Here is a 25,201-nt window from a genome sequence, read left to right on the forward strand (position 1 = left end):
AAACGGAATGCATTGATTAACAAGGTACAGAGAATATCTTTTTCCCCCAATCGCAAACTAAGGAAGGTAGTTTTAATGCAAAATTGCCACTACCAGACAAATCTAGGCTACTTTTGCATTTCATTTTCGCCTTTCCACCAAATCCAGTTGTTTTACAGCACCCTGGACATATCTGTCAGGGGTCAGGGATGCCAAGACTGACTTGACTTAGTTTAGCTTGACCTTCCCACTGGGAAACACCTCAAAGCTACACAAACATTTATCTTCTCATCTATCCAAATGGCATAATTTAGGTAAAATCAGGAAACTTGCTATGTTGCAAATCCCAAATTTATTCCACAATTTAGGACACAAGAACATGATCTATCTCGGAACAGCAGAGAGAGAGAGAAATTTCTGTTGTGCGATTTATTTAGGAGGAGGAAAAACAAGACACTATGATCATCACAGCTCTTAGCGTGGTGTCAGAATACTGGCACCGTCACAAAGTGTTTTCATCACATCTTTATAGCACAAGTTAGTAAGATGCAGGTTACTGGGCCAAGTAATGCTCCATATAAATGGATGTTTACAGGCAGGAAGTGAGAGACACACCAGATAAAGTTAGCAGCTCTTCTCCATGCAAGGACCTGCTGAGGAAGAGAGATTTCCAACTCCCAACAGGCTCATTCCCCATAACGGTCCATTTCTGAAGTTGCCAGAAGGCAGGAGGTGACAGGGGCATATTTAGGATTCAGTCAAAAGAGCAATTTCCCATCCCACCTGAAGGGAGACTTGTAAAATACAGTGTACCACTATAAGCCTTTTAATTTTGGGGTCAAAATGAGAGTACGCCTAATATTTATTTTGGCAGAGAACTGATAAAACCCAGTAATACCAATGTGCCTGCAGTTCTGGTTTGACACTCACATTGACTTGTGGTTCACACACAGACACAGCATCATTTCTCCATATAGAAAAGGGGAGAAAAAAAAAAGCTATGATACAGCAAATAGTCAGGCTTTTTCCTTCACTGATATACTGGTGAATGAATTGCTGTGTGCGTGCAATGGGGGAAAAGAGGCAAGGAACCCAAGATTCAACTATTGATGCATGTCAGCTCCTTTCGGTAGGATGTGAATTCTGAAGTCAGTTCACTGGAAGACTTCATTTCGACTTCCAAACTGATTTTGTTTGACTGGCAAAGTCTTCAGATTATAAATTTGGTTTAACATTCGACCCACCAAATCACAATTTTGCTTGGAGCAGATTGGGCTAAACAGCTGGCTTGTAATGCAGAACAATGCCAGCAGCGCGGGTTCAATTCCCGTACCGGCCTCCCCGAACAAGTGCCGGAATGTGGCGACTAGGGACTTTTCACAGTAACTTCATTGAAGCCTACTTGCGACAATAAGCTATTATTATTTCACCCAATTTCTGGTCCAAATTCAGAAGATAAACGTAGGTGGCTTGATCACCCTGAAAAGATAGTACTTTCCTTTCCACCGCCGAACTAGAAGAGGAATTCATGTCAAATGCTGCATAAAAGATTCAAACTGACCAGCTTTCCAACATGACATGAAGCTGGACAAAAAAAATATTTTTCAGTCGGCACTTTTCCATCTAATTGGTGTAATTCAGCTGGCCGTGTTTCTGCTCCAAAAAGATTTGACTGTTTTGTGTGAAGTGCTGTGATTTCAGATACGATCATACCAATTGATTTTATTAGTAGACCATAGTTAACAAAAATTGGGCAGCAGCCTCTGTCACTCGTCTGCAACACAAGCTAATTCAGAAATGGATGAGCTAGGGATAGAGACCCACATGCAAACAATTGCCACCTTTTTAAAAAAGCACAATGTTAAAAGCTAAGGCAGGCCTTACTGTATTTCATTAACTTGGGAAAATCTGGGATCATTAATCGATCAGCAACTCTCAATGGCTATACGGCTCAACCCTCCCCAATATCCATCAGCCATAACGGTCAGCGCTGGGAGACAAGGACTGTGTGAACACTTTGTAAAAGTTTTTGACATAGAATCAGAACAATCTATTCTCAAACATTCAGAGATATACATTTGCAAAAAGAATCTAAAGTTGAATGATAGATCAGCATCTCATACGGAAACAATGGATTACTGGGTTGTCCACTTCACATTTTGCCCAGTCAATCTGCACAACACTGACTCCATCACAAAAAGAATCTCACACACACACAAACAGGTAACATTTTAGTGTTTGCTCAATTATTGGAGAGATCGTAGTTGTACGTACCATACCCAAACTAGTAGAGCTCGATGCTTAGATCAACTAAGTGTTTTAAAATAGATTCACTGGCACAGCCCTAAAGGAGGACGGGGGGGGGAAAACAGAGATGCCGAGGACACACTGGCCAGGTAATGATGAATTTGCCTCCTGACCTTGAAGCAGATGATTTGCTACTAATTCTAGACAGGTGCTTAACAGTTCAAAGAACGAATTACTAAAAATTATGGTAGTGTTAACAATCAATGGCATACTTCATAGCTATTTCTGCTCACTTCATTAGGTGATGAATTTGCAGTGTCATGTGTGGTATCGGTTCTCTCACACAGGGCTGTGGAATTAGAATTTTAGAAAACCTCATTTTTGACCCCTCATGCACCTTTCACACTGAGCCTTGTTCAGGAATGGCATTGCTCAAGCTTCTAGTTGCACATGTTCATGTTTCTGATTCTCTTGCAGCTCCTGCTCCACCACCTTCAGGCACTGACTGGCGCTGAGGTATGATTTAATGGGCAGTGGCCACCCTCTAACATCTCGCCAAATTGGCCATTCTTCAATTTTCAGCCCAGTGAGGCTATTGAAACACGGGTTTTCACAGACATACCCAATGGAGTTCATGTATACTTCCTTTTCTAGCAGAGGTCAGTGGGTAGGAGTGGCTTTGTGACATGTCAAAAGTGCCACACCCCAGCATGGTTATAAAACATGAAGTAATAAACCATGCATGTGCTAACATGCCACACAAACATTCAGAATTTTAAAAAAGCCATTTCAGAGGAAGCCACATCCTAAACCACCTTAACTACAACCAGGACGGATGTAAGGCACCAGCCAAGATATGATTTGCTGTGCTGCTTCACGGGGGCGGGGGAAGAGAACAACGACACCGCAGCCATTTAAAGTGACGGGAAAGTTTGACATGAAGTTGTCTGACATTTTTTGTTGGCAATAGGTTTTCCTTGTGCGTCAAGAGGCTCCAACTTGGCACTGTACCTAAAAGAGCAAGTCTGGTTGTTAAGTCACAAAGAGTAAGGGGAAGAGGGTAACAAATGTGATCCTGAAGACATGGAAGGAGAAGGAATATTCCTTCCCTCTCATCACTTGCCACACCCCGCCCCTCAAAAAAAAAGGGCAAAATGATCCAGAACAGCTTCAATCAGATTTCGAAGGGGACCGAATTAGGTATTTGCGAACCAGAACAGATCAAGCTAGTGAGAACGAAACAAAAGAGGATCAAAAGTTCCACAGACGTCAGCCACAGAAGCTGTATTGATATTGGGAAAACCAGCGTCAAATCTCCTTTTGCACAAAGCACTTTCATGCAGCTGCTTACATCATTGTTATACAGACATACCTCTTTACTACAAGCTCTACACAACCTTAGGACACACAGATTTTATCATAACATATTCATTTAGTGTTTTCCTTAAAACAAATGCCCCAAGGTTAGAATGGCTTCCCAATGAACCATCTTGACAGATGCACATCTACATGCTGGGCTTGGTCATTCCACCTAGGATAACTGCTTAGTGTTCACATCCCGCATTCACAAACACTGGTGCGAGGCTGCGTCCACTCTGCTGTGAATTCACACAGTCCACGTGAAATTTGTGTTTATTTTTTAATAAAGGTTAAAAATAGCAGCACGTGACCTCAAAAAATTCTCTAAGCAAGAGTTGGCACTACCCAAAAAATAAAAAAAGCAACTTTCTACATTGGCCGAGGAGGGAATGGGTTTAAATTAAATAAGCGGTAGAGTTTGTCTGTATAATTAACTATTTAAACATTGCGCATTTTTTTAAGAAACCACTTTGTTGTGGGACCTGTGCTATTTGTGTTTCACAGAGCCCACTATGAAGTCATGGGCTGCTTTTTTTTTGTTGCAGTCAGTACTTTTCATTTAAACTGCAGTGTTTGGTACTTAACCAATTTCCTTAGTGCCATGTCATCTGTTATAACTATGATTGCACTGCTCTGTACAACAGAAAGGGGTTCCATAACCCAAGGCAGTTTTGAAAAGAATCTAGTTACGATATCTGGCATGTTTATAACCCAATTCACAGTTTACTTGGCTGTTCCGTCTGCAGCTGTGTTCACAGAGGTTGCTGAAGTGGCCTCTTTAAGGTGTCGGGGGAGGCGACTGTGGCGGCGAGGGGATCATTGTTACCGGCGATGGGCACTGGAAGGCAGTGTTCGACGTGGGGGAGCTGGGAACGGCACTGATCAGTTCCACGATTGGCTTGTCATAAAAGAAGAAAGGGCACTGCTGGATGAAGAGCTCGATGATAGTCTGGTACGTCCTGGTAGCTGTCAGCGCATCCATGGTCTGAAAGTCGGGCCTCATGAGCGTGGGCCAGAAACAGATGGAGAGGTTCTCACTGTTCATCAGATTCAACTTGCAATTCTGACTGACCCTGAAATGAAACAGCAGCCAGTTGCTTATTCAATACTTTGAACACAGACAGCAGAAAAATAAATTTTCAGACGTTTAACTGCTTTCCAAGAGCAGCCTTCCCATTCCCTGCTTTTATTTCTTTCATTAGATGTGGACATTGCAAGACCAGCATCTGTTGCCCTTAAATGCCCTTGAACTGAGGGTAGTTCAGAATTAACGACGGGCAGCATGGTGGTGCAGTAGGTTAGCCCTGCAGCCTCACGGCGCCGAGGTCCCAGGTTCTATCCCGGCTCTGGGTCACTGTCCATGTGGAGTTTGCACATTCTCCCAGTGTTTGCGTGGGTTTCGGCCCCACAACCCAAAGATGTGCAAGCTAGGTGGATTGGCCACGCTAAAATGCCCCTTAATTGCAAAAAATTAATTGGGTACACTAAATTTATAAAAGAAGAAGAATCAACGACATTGCTGTGGGTCTGGAGTCACATGAAGGCCAGACCAGGTGAGAACTGCAGATTTCCTAGCAAGGACGAGGCGAACCAGATGAGTTTTTACAACAGTGATAGTTTCATGGTCACCATTACGGAGACTAGCTTGCAATCCCAGCCTTTTCTTTAAATTAATCATGTGAATTTGTTAATTGAATTCAAATTCCACCAGTTGTTGTGGTGGGATTTGAACTCTCGTCCCCAGCGTTTTAGGTCTGGGCCTCTGTCGATTACCACTACGCCAATGCCTCCACTTAATGGTGAAGAAATACTCTTCCTCTCCAACATCACTTCTCTTGCCACGAGAAACAAATCTCTCTCCCATCTCCCAAGGCCATTTGGAACAAAACTCATCCACACTACGAGATATTTCACACAAAAATATTAAAAATATGCAGCATGTTAATCACCACCTAAAACATATGGGTTAACATTTGAGGGCAAACCTTCACCAGAGAATGAAATGAAAATCTGTACACCCCTTTTCACAGACCAGTCAACATTACTGAGCACTTCTGACATTTCCTTTTCTTTATAAAAAAACAAAATCACATCTGTAACAAAAAGGTCCATTTTATCCTCCCCACTGAAAACTGCCAATTAAAATAAATATGGTTGTGTTGTGATTGAGGTGGAAATCACAGCCCAACCGTTATCATGCCAAGGTTCAGACAAACAGATTTGTTTTTACAACGCAGCCAACGGCTGTTCCAATGTGAAACAATAGTCCCCGTAAGCCGGGGGGGTGGGGGGAAGAGAGAGAGAGAGAGAGAGAGAAATAGGGAAAAGATTGGATGACAGGACAAAGCCCAGCCTGGATCCGACTCTCGATTACCAAGTAGCAATCCTGCTGGAAAGCACACGCACCTGGACACAGGTCAGCAAAAGCAATGAGTGTTTTAACAGCAGGATTCTGATGGGAGGTTCCTCGGAGGTGAAGTTGTTGCTCGAAAATTACATGGGAGTGACACTGCAGATCTTGTCAGAAAAATAACCTAATTTCCCAGCTGTGCATTCAGCTAAGTGGGCATTGATAAAGCAACAAACACCAAATAAAGGAAGCGAGAATGACTTGACCTAACCTGGTTTGTTGTTTCAAATTATAAATCACACTTTTCCCAATTGTTCCATATAGTGGAAATCTCGAATATGGAGGGTATGGTTGTGTAGTGTTTTTGGTCCTAATTGACTGAGTCGAAGCCATGTGATGGCAATTATTTAACAAATCTAGCACCATAAGAACTGGCCTCTAAAGTTGGATTGTTGTAAAAACCTAACTGGTTCATTAACATCCTGCAGAACAGAGAACTTGTCAGCTCCACCCAGTCCGGCCTACACATGGTTCGTCAAAATGGCATAGCCAGGCGGCAAGGTGGCGCAGTGGTTAGCATTACTCCCTACAGCGCCGAGGATGCACTTCGATCTCGGCCGCGGGGTCACTATCTGTGTGGAGTTTGCACATTCTCCCCGTGTCTGTGTGGGTTTCACCCTACAACCCAAAGATGTGCAGGTTAAGTGGATTGGTCACACTGAATTGCCCCTTAATTGGAAAAAAGTAATTGGGTATTCAAATTAAAAAAAAAAAAATGACAGCCAAGGAATGGCTACACGGTAGCACAGTGGTTAGCACTGGTGCTTCACAGTGGCAGGGTCTGCACGTTCTCCCTGTGTCTGAGTGGGTTTCCTCCACGTCCTCCAGTTTCCTCCCACAAGTCCCGAAAGATGTGCTGTTAGGCGAATTGGACATTCTGAATTCTCCCAGTGTACCCGAGCAGGCGCCGGAATGTGGCGACGAGGGGGCTTTTCACAGTAACTTCATTGCAGTGTTAATGTAAGCCTACTTGTGACAATAAAGATTATTATATTATAAAAGTATTCAACTGCCTTAACTAGAGCAGAATAACACTGCCTTTCTGGCATCACCCGTATCCTAAGAACAAAATGACCCCTGCCATGTCAGAAAACCAAAGGTCCTCAGATTATTGGTCCACTCACATTGTCTTAATTTCTATGTTTTACTGTACAAAGAAAATAGAAAAGATGACGTCAAATTAAATTTTTCTTGGACCGTGCGACTGATTTACAATCGTCGTGAGATTGCGCTTCTGTTTCAGGTGGCATTGTACACAGTTTTATCTTCTGTAAATTCTGGTCGATAATCAAGAGTACACGTATTGGAGTACAGATAATGGAGGTCCCACTGAGTTTAAACTTATGCAAGGTGTAACTCAAAGCATTACCAGAAGTTCTATCCCTTTGGACAGCTCATGTTACAACACACGCAGGGGGGACTTCTGGACAAAAGGTTGTTTCTGTCCTGATGCCCAATTAATAAATTCCAACGTGCATGCTGTCAATGCATCAATAGTTATTTTTAGAAACAGGTTAATACCGGCATTGAAGGGTACACAGGAATTTATTCTAACCGTGTTAACCACATACAGAATACAGGAATAGCATCTGTAATTTCATCTCTTTTGTGCTTTAGCAGTGTTAGATAGGAGTGACAGCACAGGCAGAACTATGCATCAAGGACAATCACACATACACGCGTGAGGGCTTTAAATTCCTACAGAGATCTATTATTTTCTTTGCCTTAAAATGATTTATTTCATTAGAGACAAACCTTGCCTCACAGCCATTTGAGATATTGGTTTAGGATATCTTCTGCGCCATTAATTACAAAGGACAATTAATAATCATGATCCTAATGTACGATGGACTGGCTGCATGCACCGAGTAATTACTTACTTGTGTAAGTGGGTGATGACATATTTGAAGACCTCATAATTCTCTTTAGGAAACTTCTTCAACACATCCTTAAGTGCATTCAGCTTCAGCTCCTTATCAGGCTGTTCTGAGGGAAGAAAAAGGAGTAATTTAACGCAGACAGCAATGTGAAACATTGCGGCTCGTCACACTGATTCAGTAATGTGCTAGATTAGAGTGGCAGCAGCTGAAGTCATGGCCACTGCACCGCAATGGGGACACCGCAACGGAGGCGCCAGTCGCTACGGTGGAGTGGTGGCACACGGAGAACAATTCATTTACCATATTTAGGTGTTCGGATGAAAGGCGGAGGAGGAAGTTTTGAGGAGCATCCTATCTCACCCAATTTTTCATGGGTTAAAGACGACCTCTTGGTACAGTCGACAGTCGCAGGGAAGAGATGGTCATTGGTTAGATTCCTGGTCTGGGTCGGATTGGTGGATTTTAGCAGAATGAAGGTTTGTGCTGGAAAAGCTGTCCTGCAGCATGTGCATGTGGCAGGGATGGCGTGGAGCAGAGGCAAAGTGAGAAGAAGCACTGTGGTTAGCACTGTTGCTTCACAGCACCAGGGTCCTGGGTTCAATTCCCGCTTGGGTCACTGTCTGTGCGGAGTCTGCACGGTTTCCCCGGTTTCCTCCCACAAGTCCCGAAAGACGTGCTGTTTGGTGAATTGGACATTCTGAATTCTCCCTCCGTGTACCCGAACAGGCGCCGGAGTGAGGCGACTAGGGGATTTTCACAGTAACTTCATTGCAGTGTTAATGTAAGCCTACTTGTGACAATAAAGATTATTATTATTTAAAAAAAAATCAGTAAAGCTTCCCACTCCCAGATACCATCCAGGTACTCTGCTGGAAAATAGATGGGTGCAGATATCAGTTGAGAGTAGGATTGGATCAAATTTGGTTGCTGGCTTTGGGTACGATTTTGCGGCATAAATGCATATTTCAGCGAGATACAGGAGGGCTGCTAACACATCAGCTGTGGCAGCTCAGCATTCGGCAAAGCACGGCAGCGTGCGTTTGACAGCAAAGACCTCTTCACGTCAAAAGTCCTAGTCCACACAACAGCTGTCATCACCACACTCTTGTACTGCAGTGTGATGTGAACTGTGCATCAGCGACACACAAGAGTGCTAGAGAAATTGCATCAACAACTCTCTCCCATCCCTTCCCTCGAATCAGATCTTGTTTTCTCAAACCCCAGTGTTCCGTTGAGGGCAAAGAACATGCTTCAAAGACACTTTAAATTGCATTAATGACTGGAGGAGCTGGCTACTAATTCAAAATGGTGACATTTTGTCCATCGTGCTTCAAGCCATATCGTCTGAATGATGAGTCAGAACAGCAGCAGTGAAGGAAATAATAGGAAATGAATCCTGCACTCTAGATCCCACTATTTTGTGGAACATCCTGCTTCATGTGCCTGAAGATCTGCGGGTTGAGAATTGGTCAATGCCAGAAACCCATAACCCTGAGAAGGGCATCATACTCAAATAAAGGGACAGGGGATGACTACAGAGGGTTGCCAATGGCCGCAGAACATCTACTGTGCTATTAATGGGATGCTGCATGTGAAAGTTGGTTGTCGTATTTTTCTTCTCCCATAGATTTTGCTTTGGTACTTACTGCTGACATCCACGAGTTCGATCTGGGCACTATATGGAACCAGTGGGTCAGGAAGTTCCGAGAAGAAGCTTTTCATTGCTCCAGCTACAGTATTCACTGCACAATCCTTCTCCTGTAGAACAATGCTGTGGTCTGTAAACAGGAACAAGATATTTCATTCAGTAAAAGGGGACAATATACATTACAATATGGCCCTGGTATACACAACTTTCAAACAAAAGTCCCCAGCAATCTGAATCATGTGGACAGATGGTGGCAACCCATTTTTACTCAAACAAACCCAAATCAGTCTTTCAGATTAGCTTAGGCAGTGCACCTCAATCAAAAAGCCAAATCGCCTTGGGTTTGAGCCTTGCCCACTGCTGAGTGATCCATGGCAGTAGAAAAGGGAAGGCACAATTAACGTCAAAGAAAAGTTGCCATTTGAACTTCAGACATGGACAGTATGCAGTTTGGTTGTGTAAGCCCACCATCACCCTAAACACCATCATCACCAAGCTCGGATAGCCTGCCAACAAGGACCCAAATGTCTTGGATAACGCATGAATAGCTACAAGGAACAGATTTTGGAGGGCTGGTAGCATCTAAGTGTCCATGACCGACCAGAAGAGGGAGTGAAATGGGGTGTGACAGCAGGAAAAATATGAGTGCAGATTTACAACAAATAATTTTGACCTAACCGCCCCCAACTCACCAACCACGAGAAACGGACCCCATCTCCAACAATAGACAGGCACCCACTTGCACCAAGACAGCCTGAAAGGCAATTACAGTATTTTAAAAAATAAATTTAGAGTACCCAATTCTTCTTTTCCAATGAAGGGGCAATTTAGCGTGGCCAATTCATCTACCCTGCACGTTTTTGGATTGTGAGGGCGAGACCCACGCAGACACGGAGACAATGTGCAAACTCCACACGGACAGTGACCCAGGGCAGGGATCGAACCTGGGACCTCAGCGCCGTGAGGCAGCAGGGCTAACCTACTGTGCCATCGTGCTGCCTGGTAATTACAGTATTAACTAACACTAACCAACAGTTTACTGAACACTTTGTTCCAGCCCCCTTTTGCTTACCTTGATCAAAGTGCCTCTGGAGACTTTCCATCTCAGACTTGTTCCCACTAACACGGTAAATTCCCTCTGTGCCCAGACCTTGGAAGAGAGAGAGAGAGAGAGAGAGAGAATTTATTCTTTCCGCTTCGGCTCCAGATACTGAACATACCGCACAGTTTTTGCACTGGAGCAACACACTGATATCCAATTAAACTCTTGAATCTGGTCAAAGATTTACATAGAAAGACGGAAATATCACAGGTACTCGGTCACAACTGCTCAAGCAACTATTTCTGCTTTTGTTCTGAGATCTTGCCGTTGGGGACAAAAAAATTGGCAGATGCTAGAATATAATCAGTGAAAATATGTGGTTGTCCAGTTTGACAGAAAGGATCAAAAAGTAGATGGTTTAAATAGAGAGACTGCAAAATACTGCGGTGAAGAGGGATCTGGGTATCCTTGAACATGAATCACGTTATCATACAGGTACAGCTAGTAATTAGGTAGGCAAGTGGAAGGTTGGCCTTTGTTGCAAGGAGGATGGAGAAGTAGGAATTGTTCTAGGATGCTAGAAATGTACAGGGCATTGGTGAGACCACATCTCGAGTAACACAGAGTTTATGTCTCCTTACTTATGAATAGTGCACTGGAAGCAGTTCACAGGAGATTGATCCCTGGGACGAAAGGAACAATGTTAGGAGAACAGGCATAGAAGGTTGGGCATGTACCCATTGGAGTTTAGAAGAATGAGAGGTGATTTTATTGAAATACAAATGATTATGAAGGGGTTTGATAGGGTGGATGTTGAGAATATTTCTCCTCCTGGGTAAATCTACTACTACGAGGCACGGTTTAAAATAAGAGGTCTCCCGTTTAAGATGCAAATGAATCTCTCCCGAGGATCATGAATCTTTGGAATTCTCTAATGCAGATAGAAGTGGAGGGTGGGTCATTAAATATATTCAAGACTGACTGAGACAGATTTTTGATCAACAAGAGAGTCAACGGTTATGTGAGGCAGGCTGGAAAGTAGAATTAAGGCCGCAATCAGATCAGCCACGATCTTAAGTGAAATGCAGAGCAGACTCGAGGGGCCAAATGGCTTAGCCCTTCTCCTATTCCTTGCATTTCATGTTGCTGGAAATTGCACATGTACACAGGTAACAGTGGCGACAGAATCAGATGTGCTGGTGTCGGCCTCCTGCTTGCCAGTGCTCACAGGCGGCGAGGAATGAACGGGATGAAGTATTGGGCAAGAACTGAATGTCCAGGAGGAAAAAGAATTAATAAAAACAAATCCCCAGCAGCAAAGGATCCTTAGTAGAAAGATTAATAAACCTGATACAATACTAGAAAGATGTATTCATTTTATTAGCCATTTGAGAAATTGCAACACCGTGTCTGCTGAAGAAGGAGTAGAAATGTATAATTTTGAAAATATATTTAGGTCTTATTTTAGTGGACATTAAAAAGAGGAGCATTGGGGAAGTAAAATGTATTTCCACTAATGAAATCGGAGATTTGCATTTAATCCGTGAGCACACAGTTATGAACACACATCTCGCAGACACCACCAGTGGTCCATCAGGTGAGGGGCAGCTTTAAAACAGACAGCAGCTTTTTCTATACCAGTGGCACTCAAGACTCCATAGGAAATAAAGATTCCCCTTCAGCTGCTGTTCCAAATCTCCAGGTTTCTGTTTCTAACATGCCCAGCTTTGAGGCAGCATCAGAATACGACCGTGACTGCCCGCCCTTTTATTAAATAAAACCGGGAACTCTTATTATTTGAAGTTATCGCTGTACACAGACAAATGTAAGTGACTATTAAGACTACAGGGCCCACTGTCCAAATGATTCAGTAGTCCATTACTTCTTTGAAATATCTGATTGCTCCATTAAAGGATTCATGACTGGGGACTCAAGAAAAACACGATTTGGCCTCAACAAAACAAACTAACTTTGCTCTATAACGGTCCATAAAGCACTCCCAAAAAGTCAATTAAAGCAAGAAACTGCTTTAATACTGTTATGCTATTTTGAACTTGAAACTTGGAACAGTCTTCTTGCAGCCTGGGTGGGGGGGCCTAGGTCTATGATAATTGGAGTTAACACTAGCTAGGTTCCAGAAGCCAGGCTACCATGATTCCAACTAGAATATGAAAGCAGTTTAACACCAACTGGATCTACACTGAGCAGCAATCTGCAATAACTCCCTTACCTCAAAAGATCTATTAGGGCAGTTCCATCTCCCTCACCAGACATTTGGCGGCCTCTGCAAGAGGATGCCAATTTAGCAAACAATATGTAAATTTTGTGCACTAGACTCCCATCCATAAGATACCACGGTTGAATGTGCCTCAAAATCATATGTAGGCTCATTGCCACTAAACATTCTTTCAAAAAAACATCAGACTGGGTTTAATGAAAAGGTCCCACAGTTACACTGGGACATAAAGAATGCAGTTAGGCTTTATTATCCTGGAAATCGGGTCAGATTTTGATTCACTTGAGGCTATTAGCTCCAGAAGCAAATTCCCAGTTCCACTTGTTTTGGAACCTTGGGTCATCTTGATCGGTCATTTCTGAAAGCTCATGCAGCTTAGGGGGGGGGGTCACGTGCAAAGCTCAAGAATGATAGATGGTTCCTTTCAGAAGGACTGCACTACCAAATAGCACTACTGAGGGTGCAGTTCATAAAGCAGAAACAATTTGTATTTCTTCAGAACAAACTAGTTCACATCGACTGCACTTTTGAGGATGTAAATTAGGATTCAGGAGGGTTAAACTTGGGAGTTTAAGATCATTCATGTAATGGCCGAGGCACAAAATTTCAGTAAATTAAGCAAATACAGCATTTAGTTTTTTTTTTGCATTTTAAATCTTAATCTTGAAACTGAGTACTTAGCAATACAGAACAGAGCTGGCAATTTACAGCTCTGGCATGGAAAAGTATAAATAACAGAAATGCGCCGTGTAAATCATGGGAAACTTGGGGTAAAAGATACTGAACAGATAATAAAATGGAAAGCAAGGTAAACAAATTTCAGACATGAGAACTAGCTTCTTTATTAGAAAGAAGCCTTCTCCAATGACACAGCTACGTCTAGTAAAGTTAGTGAATCATAAAAATCAACGGTCCCAAATTTCATCTCTGATCTGTGCTGTGACCTCTTCTTCTCAGGCAGACACTCGAGATCCAGGATGATTTGCTTCCACTCTTATGACGAGTTGTGAGATAGCTGATAAATCTAATGTCCGATCTGTAGACTCGACTGCTTGCAGGGCAGATGATGCTTGAAGGGTTGGGTAGATGGCTTGCTTGCAGGTTTACATGCTCCCTCCGATGCCTCGGCTTCACCTCCGCACCTTCCTGGAAAATGCTCTCGATGAGTTTGGTGCTTTCCTGGATGAGCCTTCTCCATTTTGATCTAATCTCAGAAGGGGCACGACAATTCAACTCTCTGACCCAGAGAATCGCAGAGGAAGGCCAGCTCCAACTCCTGTTCCTGATCATTTACCAGTGCAATGAAAAAGCATATTAATTGGCTCGGAAGAATTGGATTAACTTCCTCCATGGTCATGTAACCTGCTGGCATTGTATTGTTGACCATTAGGATGTGATCGACATAGAAAACAGGAGGGGTCGGCCTTTCCATCCTTCAAGCCTGCTCCACCATTCGTGATCATTTGATCATTACTGAATTCATATATTTTTTTTAAATTTAGAGCACCCAATACATTTTTTCCAATTAAGGAGCAATTTAGCGTGGCCAATCTACCTAGCCTGCACATTTTTGGGTTGTGGGGGCGAAACCCACACAAACACGGGGAGAATGTGCAAACACCACACGGACAGTGACCCAGAGCCGGGATCGAACCTGGGACCTCGGCGTCGTGAGGCAGCAGTGCTAATGCACTGCGCCACCGTGCTGCCCTTCATTACTGAATTCCTGATGACCTCGGCTGAAATGGATATTGTTAGGCTTTATCCTGATAAATCACCACCGTTAAGGCAGAAAACCAGGAGGGCAATTTCCCCCTGACCATTACACAACAAAAAAAATTAAATCCCTGCATATATATTACCCAAACTAGATGGAGGCAAAGACTAATTCAAGATAAATAGACCAGTGCATTTCATAGCTGTGACACAATGGAAGGCTTTATATCAAGGAGGTCATAAACAGAAAAACACTCAAACACTGAAGATCATGTTACAGCCTCCAAACACGATCCAAACTAGCTATTTCTTTTTCCCCCTCAATGATGGAAATGAACAAACTTCTTAGGCTCATTTCCTTCAGCACAGCTGCCAAACAGTGCAGTTGTTCTGCAGGGGCTGCAACTTCAAACACTCGCAAGTGGGACATCACATGGCATGAGGCGAAAGGGACATTTCCCCAACCCTCCTCCCCAGTCCCCGGAGTTATGTTCTCCGGGATATTTTTCTGCATCAGGATCAGCTTGTGGCAGGATTGAAAACAGGAATTTGACTGTATGCTTTTCAGTTTAGATTGCAACAGAACTAGAAATGTTTCTCTGACCCACATCTCCCACTTTGCATAAGTGAAAACATACTTTTTACTTGGCTTCAGGCCACAACAGGAAGAGATGGAAAAAAAAAACCCAACCACAAGTTGGCCGGTTAGATTTTACATAACAAAGTCGAAGCCTGTACAATACAAACCTCAAGACGCATTGCAAATATTTATGCAGCATAAAAACACCCAGCTAAGAGATCGGCGATTCTGAACAAAATTAAGCAGAGCGGAATTTTCTCTATGTCCCTTGTTCCCCGAGATAATGCAGGGATTTCTTGCATCAGTGTCGAACACTAATCAGCTTTCAGACACACTGGAAAAGAGGAGCGTTTGGATTTTTTCTTTTAACATGTTGTTGCTTCCAAAGCCATGCATCTTTCCCCCAATAGCATTCAGGTTTATATCCCTGCCATTAAAACCAAAGTCGTAGATGGACTTCTGTTGTGACTGGAATGCATCATTCCCCACCCCCAAATCCTATATAATCTTTTTTATGGTCAACAATATGATCCTCCTCAAATGGCCAGTTCCATCGACTGCCCTTGCTGAATTCGTTCACTCATTCAGTTAGAGCACCGTCAGCAATGTTTCTGCTCCCATCCCCACATCTTCAATTTATTTAACTAAGGATCTGCAAAGTCCCCTCCCTTTCCTCATCTACACGGTTGACAAAATTTGAGGATATGGGTCAGTTTTGACATTCTACACTGAACACCCAGCAGCTGTAGACACTGCTACTAATACTGGAATGGCGAGTGGTGGAGGGAAGGCATGAAAGCAAGTTCAAGCAACAGGAAAGAATATTTTTTAGTGTCACAAGTAGGCTTACATTAACACTGCAATGAAATTACTGTGAAAAGCTTCTAGTCGCCACACTCCGACGCCTGTTCGGGTACACAGAGGGAGAATTCAGAATGTCCAATTCATCTAACATGCACGTTTTTCGGGACTTGCTAACCACTGCTATCCATGAGAATCAAGGCTGGAAAGGTTGCACATTGCAGCAGCTGAGGGATTTCTTGACAGGGACAAGTCTTGTAAGTCTGTTGGAAAATAAAATCAATGCAGTTCGGTGGGTTTCATGCGAGTTTACATGCAGGAGGCACAACGAGTGATAATTTGGTGCACATAAAGTCTGGCAAGGAGGATGCGGAAAGTCAAGTCTGAGGTGATGCCATCAATAATGATTCTAGCCACACGTAGAGTTGGAGGCAGGTAACGTTACTAAGGTGAAAACAAGTGACTTTTGTGATGGATAAAAATTGGATTTGAAGCTCAGCTCCGAGTCAAACAAAACATTGAGTTGCACAGAATACTTCTGTTGGTACATATTTGGGAGACTCCAGAAGTAAATCACATAAGGAAGAAGCTATTGAAGTCACTGGAAAAAGGAGTGGTGTTATGAAGATCAGAGAGGATACTGTCACATTCAGAGAGGTCACTGGCATCTTGCTTTCCTCAATGGGTCTTTGGATAGTCAAAGACACTTCCTCTTCCAAGCAGCATGCTGAAATCACATACAAAGGGACTGAAAATAATGGACATTGGTGGGTGACTGTAATGCCATACAAGATATTAAATGTGTATGGCTGGATTCAACAAGTCATATTGCTGTATGGATTTTTAACCCACTCAGGAGACTGAATGGTGCAATAATTGCAATAATAATGTCAGTGCTGACTAAAGTGCCCCGCCTGAAAGGAATTGGCTTCAATGCAATGCCCTGGAACAACAATACAAAACTGACATTCTTACTGGAGTCCACAAAGATGGGAAATAGAAAAGTGGACATTTGCGCAAGAGGTTGTTTGGGGAAAGATGCAGCTTAATTCTGTATCTAACACCGCTATACCTGATCTAGCTGGGATTGATTCCAGCTACAAATGTAAGCTGAATCGCCAAGCACATTTCACCTCAAAATTCAGGACACCAACATATTGGCTGACATTTGTAGTTCAAAGGGTAATTGTTGAAAAGTCAAGGTGATCAAAAGGCGATCTTTTATAAAAACAAAAGTTCTCTTTGCATTGGTGATCACTACAAAAATGCAGATAAACATACTTGTTACTTAAAAGGTTAGGGCATATTTAACAATGTGAGACACTTAAAAATAAAAATCTGTTTAGGCTGCACCGTCAAAAGGTCATCCAATCAAAGGCAATGGGCCACATGTACCCAAGTCCCAGCAACCGGGCATTCAAAGATGTCTATTTGTTCTGACCATTCTGATTTGCTGATGTCTTCTTTTTGATTTTCAGAAACCTGATACGGCGAAAGGACAGTTCTTAGCACTGTTGCCTCTGGTGGATAATATCTCAATCGGAACATCGAACTTTATTGTCACAAGTAGGCTTACATTAACACTGGCAGCATAGTAGCACAGTGGTTAGCACTGTGACTTCACAGAGCAGGGGTCCCAGGTTCAATTCCCCGCTGGGTCACTGTCTGTGCAAAGTCTGCACGTTCTCTCCGTGTCTGCGTGGGTTTCCACCAGGCGCTCCGGTTTCCTCCCACAAGTCCCGAAAGACGTGTGGTTAGGTAATTTGGGCAATCTGAATTCTCCCTCCGTGTACCCGAACAGGCGCCGGAATGTGGCGATTAGGGGCTTTTCATAGTAACATCATTGCAATGTAAGCCTACTTGTGACAAAAGATTCTAATAATTATTATAAAGATTATTATATTTTTTATTATGTTAGTACTAGGATTATGGGTCATATGGGAATGGGAGGAGGGGGGGAGAAAGAGAACAGATCTTTAAACTGACATACCACAGGTATGTATATCTGGGACAGATAAAGACAAGATAAAGCAGTTTTATTAATCATCTAACTTTGTTTGCAATAACCCAGATCATTTTAGTTGAATGGTGGGCAGAACTAACAGACTGGACGATGTCGTCTACCTTTCACAAGATTTCATTAACGATCTGGAAAAAAGGGAAATGCAGACAAGCAAGTCTCTAAATCTGAGAAGCAAGAGTCGAGGCGCACTGGTGCAAGGCAACATTTTTGATTTGAAGGAGTGCTGCCGACACTGTTAACCCAGGTCTTTGAATAAAGCTGCTCTCCTGTTGTACTTAAGGTGCCAGACATAGCAGTTTCTGGCTTATGGATGTAAAGTACTTCGTTCCAGCTCAAGTAAACATGCTAGAGCACAGTGGTTAGTACTGTGGCTTCACAGCGCCAGGGTCCCAGGTTCGATTCCCAGTTTGGGTCACTCTCTGTGCGGAGTCTGCATGCTTTCCCTGTGTCTGCTTGGGTTTCTTCCAGGTGCTCCGGTTTTCACCCACAAGTCCTGAAAGATGTGCTATTAGGTGAATTGGACATTCCGAATTCTCCCTCAGTGTATCCGAACAGGTGGTGGAATGCGGTGACCCGGGACTTTTCACAGTAACGTCATTGCAGTGTTAATGTAAGCCTACTTGTGACAATAAACATTCTTATTATTAGATACACTGAGGTGATCTATTTAAAAATAAACTTTTTTTCTGTGGCTGGTAAATCTGATAAACTTACTTCATGTTGAGTTGGCTGAGGGACCAACATCAGGAACTGGCACCCTTAGGACTCAGAGCACAAGTACAATGTATCCTGGGTGTCCTTGTGTACCAGTCTCTGAAAGTAAGCATTCAGGTACAGTAGGCAGTTAAGGAGGCAAATGGTATGTTGGCCTTTCGGTGCATGAGGATTCAAGTACAGGAGCAGGGATGTCTTGCTGCAATTATACAGGGCCTTGGTGAGACGATACCTGGAACACTGTGCAAAGCATTGGTCTCCTTGCGAGGAAGGATGTTCATGCTATGGAGGTAGGGTAGTGGAAGTTTACCAAACTGATTCAATGGCAGGAATGATGTATGAGGAGAGATTGAATTGGACTGACGTACGAGGAGAGATCGAGTTGGTTAGGATTATATTCACTGGTGTTAGGAGGGATGTAGGGGTGGCAATGTGGTGCAGTGGTTAGCACTGCTGCCTGATGGAGCCGAGCACTCGGGTTCTATCCTAGCCCTGGTCGCTGTCCATGTGGAGTTTGCACATTCTCCCCATGTCTGCGTGGTCCTCACCCCCACAACCCAAAGATGTGCAGGGTAGGTGGATTGGCCATGTTAAATTGTCCTTTAAATGGAAAAATAAGAGAATTTGGTACTTTAAATTTAAAAATAATGAAGGGGATCCCATAGAAATCTATAAAATTCTAACAGGACTAGACAGGCTAGATTGAGGTAGGATGCTCCCGATGGCAGGAGAGTCCAGACAGGGGGGGGGGTCACAGTTTAAGGATATGGGGTAAACCATTTAGGATTGAGATTAAATTTCTTCACCCAGAGTGGTGAGCCTGTGGAATTCGTTACCACAAGGCAGTTAAGGCCAAAAAAATTGTATGCCTTCAAGGAGAAGTTAGATATAGGTCTTGGGGCTAAAGGAATCAAAGGATATGGAGAGAAGGGAGGAGGGGGGGGGGGGGGACAGTTTACTGAGTTGGATGATCAGCCATGATCATAATGAATGGCAGAGCAGGCTCAAGGTGAGGGATAGTATCCTCCTACTCCTATTTTCTTCTACAGAATGGAAATGCATCAATGTAATCTAGAATCTCCACCTTGTATAATCTTGAAAATGCGCAGCATAGTGAAATTAAAATCACTTGTCACGAGTAGGCTTCAAAAAAAATGAAGTTACTGTGAAAAGCCCCTAGTCGCCACATTCTAGCGCCTGTTCGGGGAGGCTGTTACAGGAATCGAACCATGCTGCTGGCCTGCTTGGTCTGCTTTCAAAGCCAGCGATTTAGCCCTGTGCTTATAGTGCAGCTGATGATCCAGCAACATTACATATATTTTAATTGCATTTTCGTTTCTTTGTGGGACAATGCCAGCTTCAATTTTTCTGAATTTAGCTATTTACAAAAGGCATCGAGGGAAGTTACGGGGGGAAAGCAATATTCACCTAACCTTAATTGCTCACCTGCTGTGTCAGAAACCACAACTTTGAATACATTTACCGGAGCTATCTCCTTAATTAATTCAAGGTAAGTGATATTAAGAGTATTTTTTAAATGTCATGCGCTAAACAAATGTCAGAGGGTCATTAAAATTAACCTCCCGAGCAACTGGACTGCAATATGTAAATTCTTACAACCCCGGTGTTTAAAAATCAAACCTTGTGTTTTCCTATCCGAGTTTGCAGAATCATGCTGAGATAATTCAATAGACTAATAGAAGCACCAGCAACACTGTGACCTCAACCAAGTGATCATTCTTCATCAAACCCCTATGGATGTTCTCACAGATGCACTTTGCAGCAGGGGTGTCACTGGACAGGAGTGGAAGATTATTCTGAATCACATCCCTCCTCCATTCACATACCCCAACTCAATCACCCCAACGGGCATCAGCTAATGTAGTACAGATAGAAGAGTGGACCTGGATCCCCTTGGTTGGCACAACTGAACAGCATGCAATGCCATTTCACTTCCCAGGTTCCTTTCAAAATCCCGAGAATTTTAAAAATAGATTTCTATACCTCTTCATCAGGTTCCAAGATAATCCCAGTTTTCCCAATTGTGCATATTTTCCATGTTCTGTCAAGAACAAAGCTTCCCTCTGTGTTACAACTCCCCTTTCAAGGAAGGAAGCCTAAATGGATCTGGAGGGAATTGCTTTGAAGAAATGTGTCAGCCCAACCATGTGATAGACTTGGACTAATATCAGTAGAAAGATCGAGAACAAGAGTGCGGACTGGGAGGTGTTAGGAGTTTGACAGCATAATGAGCCTGGATTAATAATCAGCAGTATTTTGGTTACTTTTAGTTGTGCAATGCAAATGATCTTACTTGCACCGTCATGATTAATTACTTTTCTGATCCAGTTCTTTCTTCCCATACTATTCAAACAAATAGACAAAGAAAGAAGAAAATGAAGCCAATCTTCAGTAAATACAATTGGACGGACTGTCTCAACGTGACTGTCGCTCCCTCCCAGTCCCTCCTCAAGGCAACTTGTGCAATAAAAGTGTGTCTTATCGGAAGTTGCACTAACTTCTCAGATTCTTCACCCATAAATCCACAAGGATGAAAACACTCCCAAGGAATGACAAGACCTAATCTAATGGAGTAACAGAAGTTGAAATCGCATTCAAGGTCAGCATTTGAACTTGCAAATTGTGGCTGAGAGTTCATCCCTTGACCAATGTAGCTACTTGGCTGCCTTACAAGAGTTGCAATCGTTTCTCATAACTTCTCCTCCACTAAAAGAACAAATCGTTCAGACAAAACACTGCAAGATTCCTATTTCACAATAGTGGTCGTCGGGCCTGGAAAGCTATTCGAGAACTGACATCTGCACTGGGGCCTGGACAGAGCACGCAGGAAATGAAAGTGGTCTATATCTGCCGACCTAATCATTTCTGCACTAATGTTTCTCAAAAAAAAAGCAGAAATCTTTTCATGGTCAAACTGCTTATTTATTTACATACTGCAGTCCATCTCTGAAGCTAAGAGCTGTGTAAACAGCAAGTTTATAGATGGGGTGAATTATTAAACTCTGCCAAATGCGTGGTCTTTCTGCAGGACTGTCTAAAAAAAAACAGCTGGGAAGAAGTTAACAGCAATAGAGCAGGAGGTGATCATTCAGCCCATCGAGTCTGCACCGACCCTTCAACAGCACCCTACCTGGGCTCACTCCCCCACAACCTCATCTAACCGCTGGACACGAAGGGGCAATTTAGCGTGGCCAATCCACCTAACCTGCACATCTTTGGGCTGTGGTAGTAAACTGGATACCTGGAGGAAACCCACGCAGACAGGGGAGAGAGCATGCAGACTCCGCAGACAGTGAGCCAAGTGGGATACGAACCTGGGGCCCTGGAGCTGTGAAGCAACAGTGCTAACCACTGTGCAACCGTGCCGCCGATGGCATTACACACTGGATGGCTTGCCTTTGACTAAGTGCTTGCATGCTGTACAAATTCCAAGTGAAACAAGCTTTGGGTAGTCTAAAGCACTTCCTAATGATGTGAACTCCCTATAATTCTGGAGCTCCCAACCTAGAAACAACCTGGCAGGACACTCAATGGTAACAAGAAAGGAATTATTGAGCAGCAGCTGTAATTTCAATACTGTCAGCTGGTAGCACACTTACCTCAAATCACAAGATGATTGGTTAATGAAAATTAGCTCCTCAATTGAGTGCGATATTGAGGGCGTACTTTAACCAAACAATCCCAATCCCAAACATTGCAATTCTTTGACTGTACTGCTGTGTATCATCCCCATTAACATTCCTCATTTTCTGGCATATCTTCTGGTTTCCGGTCCCACCTACCAGGAATACTTTTCTACGTTTCTTTGTCCTGTAATTTCTCTTTCATCATTTTCATAGCCTACCTTATGATCGATTTGAACATAAGCACGAGAAGCAGCTGTTCCCCTTTGTTCAGGGACCAATCACACGGGGCATAGTTTTAAGGTGGGCAAGAGATTCGGAGGGGGATTGGAGGAAAAAAAAGTTTACACTAAGAGGGCAGCAAGAATCCGGAATGCATCTTTTGGGAAGGTAGTGGATGGAGGCTGGAAACCTCACAATCTTTAAAAAGCACTTGGATAAGCATTTGAAACACCATCACATTCAGGAATATGGGATAAGTGCTGGTAAATGGGATTTTGTACCATGTTGTACACCCCTCTAAAAATACAAATAATTGCTTATGGATCTTCAGAGGGCAACACATGCAAGATATGGGGTAGCTATCGTCAGTGCAGACTCGAGTGGCCAAAGGGCCTTTTCCACACTACGACTGAGTCAGCCATTTGGCTGTTATGAGCTTACGCCACCTTCAACAAGATCTAGGTTGATCTTTTGTCTCGACTGCACCTTCCAGCACCACCCCATTTTGTCCAAATTCCCATCCTAGCTTGGGTACCATCGGCTTCACTGTTTTTAATATGCTCAACAGTTGAGCATCTCAATTCCAACACCCGAATCCTCCCACTGCCACAGTACAGTGGAGGGCTTTGGGACGTTGTGTTATATTTTATACTCTATGCAAAGTCAACCTTTTGTGGAAAATGTTGGCATATCAATTAAATATGGTTGCACACAAAACATTTCCAATGTGCAAAGAATACATTTTGCTGGGATTGAGTGATGGATGTCTGAATTACTAAAGCAGGCTTCTGATCGCGTAAACTGCACATTCACAGGGCCAAACCGATCAAGAAAACTCAATTTTTAAATCAGATTTCAGCTTACCATCATCTACAATACACTGGGAAACTGAACGGCACATGTTGTTCTTCAAAACCCAGTGTCTCACTGGTGGGATGCATTGGGAGATCAGCTTTAGCACAAAACAAAATTGGGGGAAAAAAAACCTCTTTCCTTGTTCTCGCTCAATTTCGGGAGACCAATTCTTGTTTGGCTGGCCATAGAAAAGTCTGGCGAGACCTGAAGAGCAAAAGTCTCGAAATGGAAGTTGCAAAGAGAGCAGCTAAGCAATGTGCCACTTCAGGCAAGGAATGCAGAAGCTCTCTATGCGCGACAAGCTACTCATTTATAATGCACTAAAATTGGGCCAAACTAATTTTGGACTGCAACAATAGTTTTTTTTATGAATTCTATTGGTGAAGGGTTTTCAGTCAATTTTTAAAATGTTCAATTAGTAAGTTTTAAGATGAGTAAAATATTTAATTAATGCAACTTGAACGGACCGACTATTGCATTTTTTCAGGATCCCGTGTTATCACTAAAAGTAGCTATTCGAAAAAAGCAGTTAAAACATTGTGCTTCAACACTTAACACACTTCTGGTTTGATCTTGTTGATTTGCCATTTCAAATGAATCCCACTGCCAATATCAATGGGAAATGTGTTGGCATCAGAACTTTACTGGTCTTATACAGCCTTTTCTTTGAACAATCCAAATTTAGAAGAGCATGATATTAAAAAGAACAAAACAAAACTGCCAATGCTCGAAATATACAATCTTTCAATATCTGTAAAGTGACAAATTAACATTTCAGGTGTACCCTTATTCCATCCATGACTGTTGTGCTGGATGCTTAAGTTAGAAAGGTTTAAGTGAGGGTGGCACGGTGGCTCAGTGGTTAGCACTGCTGCCTAACAGCACTGAGAATCCGGGTTCAATCCCGGACCCAGGTCACCGTCTGTATGGAGTTTGCACATTCTTCCAGTGACTGCGTGGGTTTCATCCCCACAACCCAAAGATGTGCAGGTTAGTGGATTGGCCACGCTAAATTGTCCCTCAATTGGGGAAAAAAAAGGAAAGGTTTCAGTGGACATGGTTTTAAAAACTTCATACTCTGATTTTCATTAAGTGTTAGGCAGGGTGATGACAGTGCAGGAAGGCACATTTCATGCATATACGAGAATCGGTAAGATTCTGTCTTTCTCAAGAGGACACACGAGATACTTCTGGGCAGTGGCATATGGTCGCATATAACCATGGACCTACAGAAAACCGATCAAGGCAAAGGAGGGCTGCAATTCTTCTCTGATTGACAGAAATCCGTTTATAATATGCTAATCAAACCATCTTAAAATTATTTTGCACATGCCAGTGGTCAGACCACTACTGAAATACTTGCTTTCTATCAGATGCTGTTAGCATTTCAAGTGTCATCAGAATCACCATGGTGTCAAGGTGAAAAATGAATGAACATTTCTCACATTCTCTCGAATCACCTGTGCATTCTTTCAGTTCAGAATTCCATTTTTTTTGGTTCTCCATGTGAAGTCCAGAATAGCGTGTGAAATTACTTCAGAATGAATTGGTCAAAAGGAGCACAAGGTCCACTGGAAACCAGCTGGGGATGTTCTCTTCAAAGTGTTCAATTTCATGTTCGAAAAGTAACTTATCATAACATGGTGGTTTAAAATTTGAACTTGTATACCCTGCAGGATGCAAACAGAGGGAAGAACAATCCAATACAGAGCACAGTACAAAAGCATTAGGAAGGTTTTAGGTGTTTAGATGTCAGATATTTCCAACTTGTATGTAGTTCATTTCAGGAAAATGGTTAAAAATGCATCAGTATTTACAAGGAATTGATGGAGAGGGTGGGCGCTC

At 42.9% G+C, this 25,201-nt stretch overlaps 1 protein-coding gene across 1 annotated transcript in view; it reads right to left on the bottom strand.

The window, feature by feature from the left end:
* Nucleotides 1-312: 312 nt before the first annotated feature.
* Nucleotides 313-25,201, bottom strand: part of arhgap35a (Rho GTPase activating protein 35a) — a 128,878-nt gene continuing 103,989 nt past the window's right edge. Inside the window, exons 5-8 of the mRNA XM_038786159.1 lie at nucleotides 10,596-10,673; nucleotides 9,522-9,653; nucleotides 7,876-7,981; nucleotides 313-4,658 (exon numbers count right to left, since the gene is read on the bottom strand). Coding sequence (XP_038642087.1) covers nucleotides 4,364-4,658; nucleotides 7,876-7,981; nucleotides 9,522-9,653; nucleotides 10,596-10,673 — 611 coding nt within the window. The 3' untranslated portion in view covers nucleotides 313-4,363. The remainder of the gene's footprint in view (nucleotides 4,659-7,875; nucleotides 7,982-9,521; nucleotides 9,654-10,595; nucleotides 10,674-25,201) is intronic.

This window comes from Scyliorhinus canicula, chromosome 27 (genome assembly GCF_902713615.1).
Source record: "Scyliorhinus canicula chromosome 27, sScyCan1.1, whole genome shotgun sequence".
Taxonomy (NCBI): Eukaryota; Metazoa; Chordata; class Chondrichthyes; order Carcharhiniformes; family Scyliorhinidae; genus Scyliorhinus; species Scyliorhinus canicula.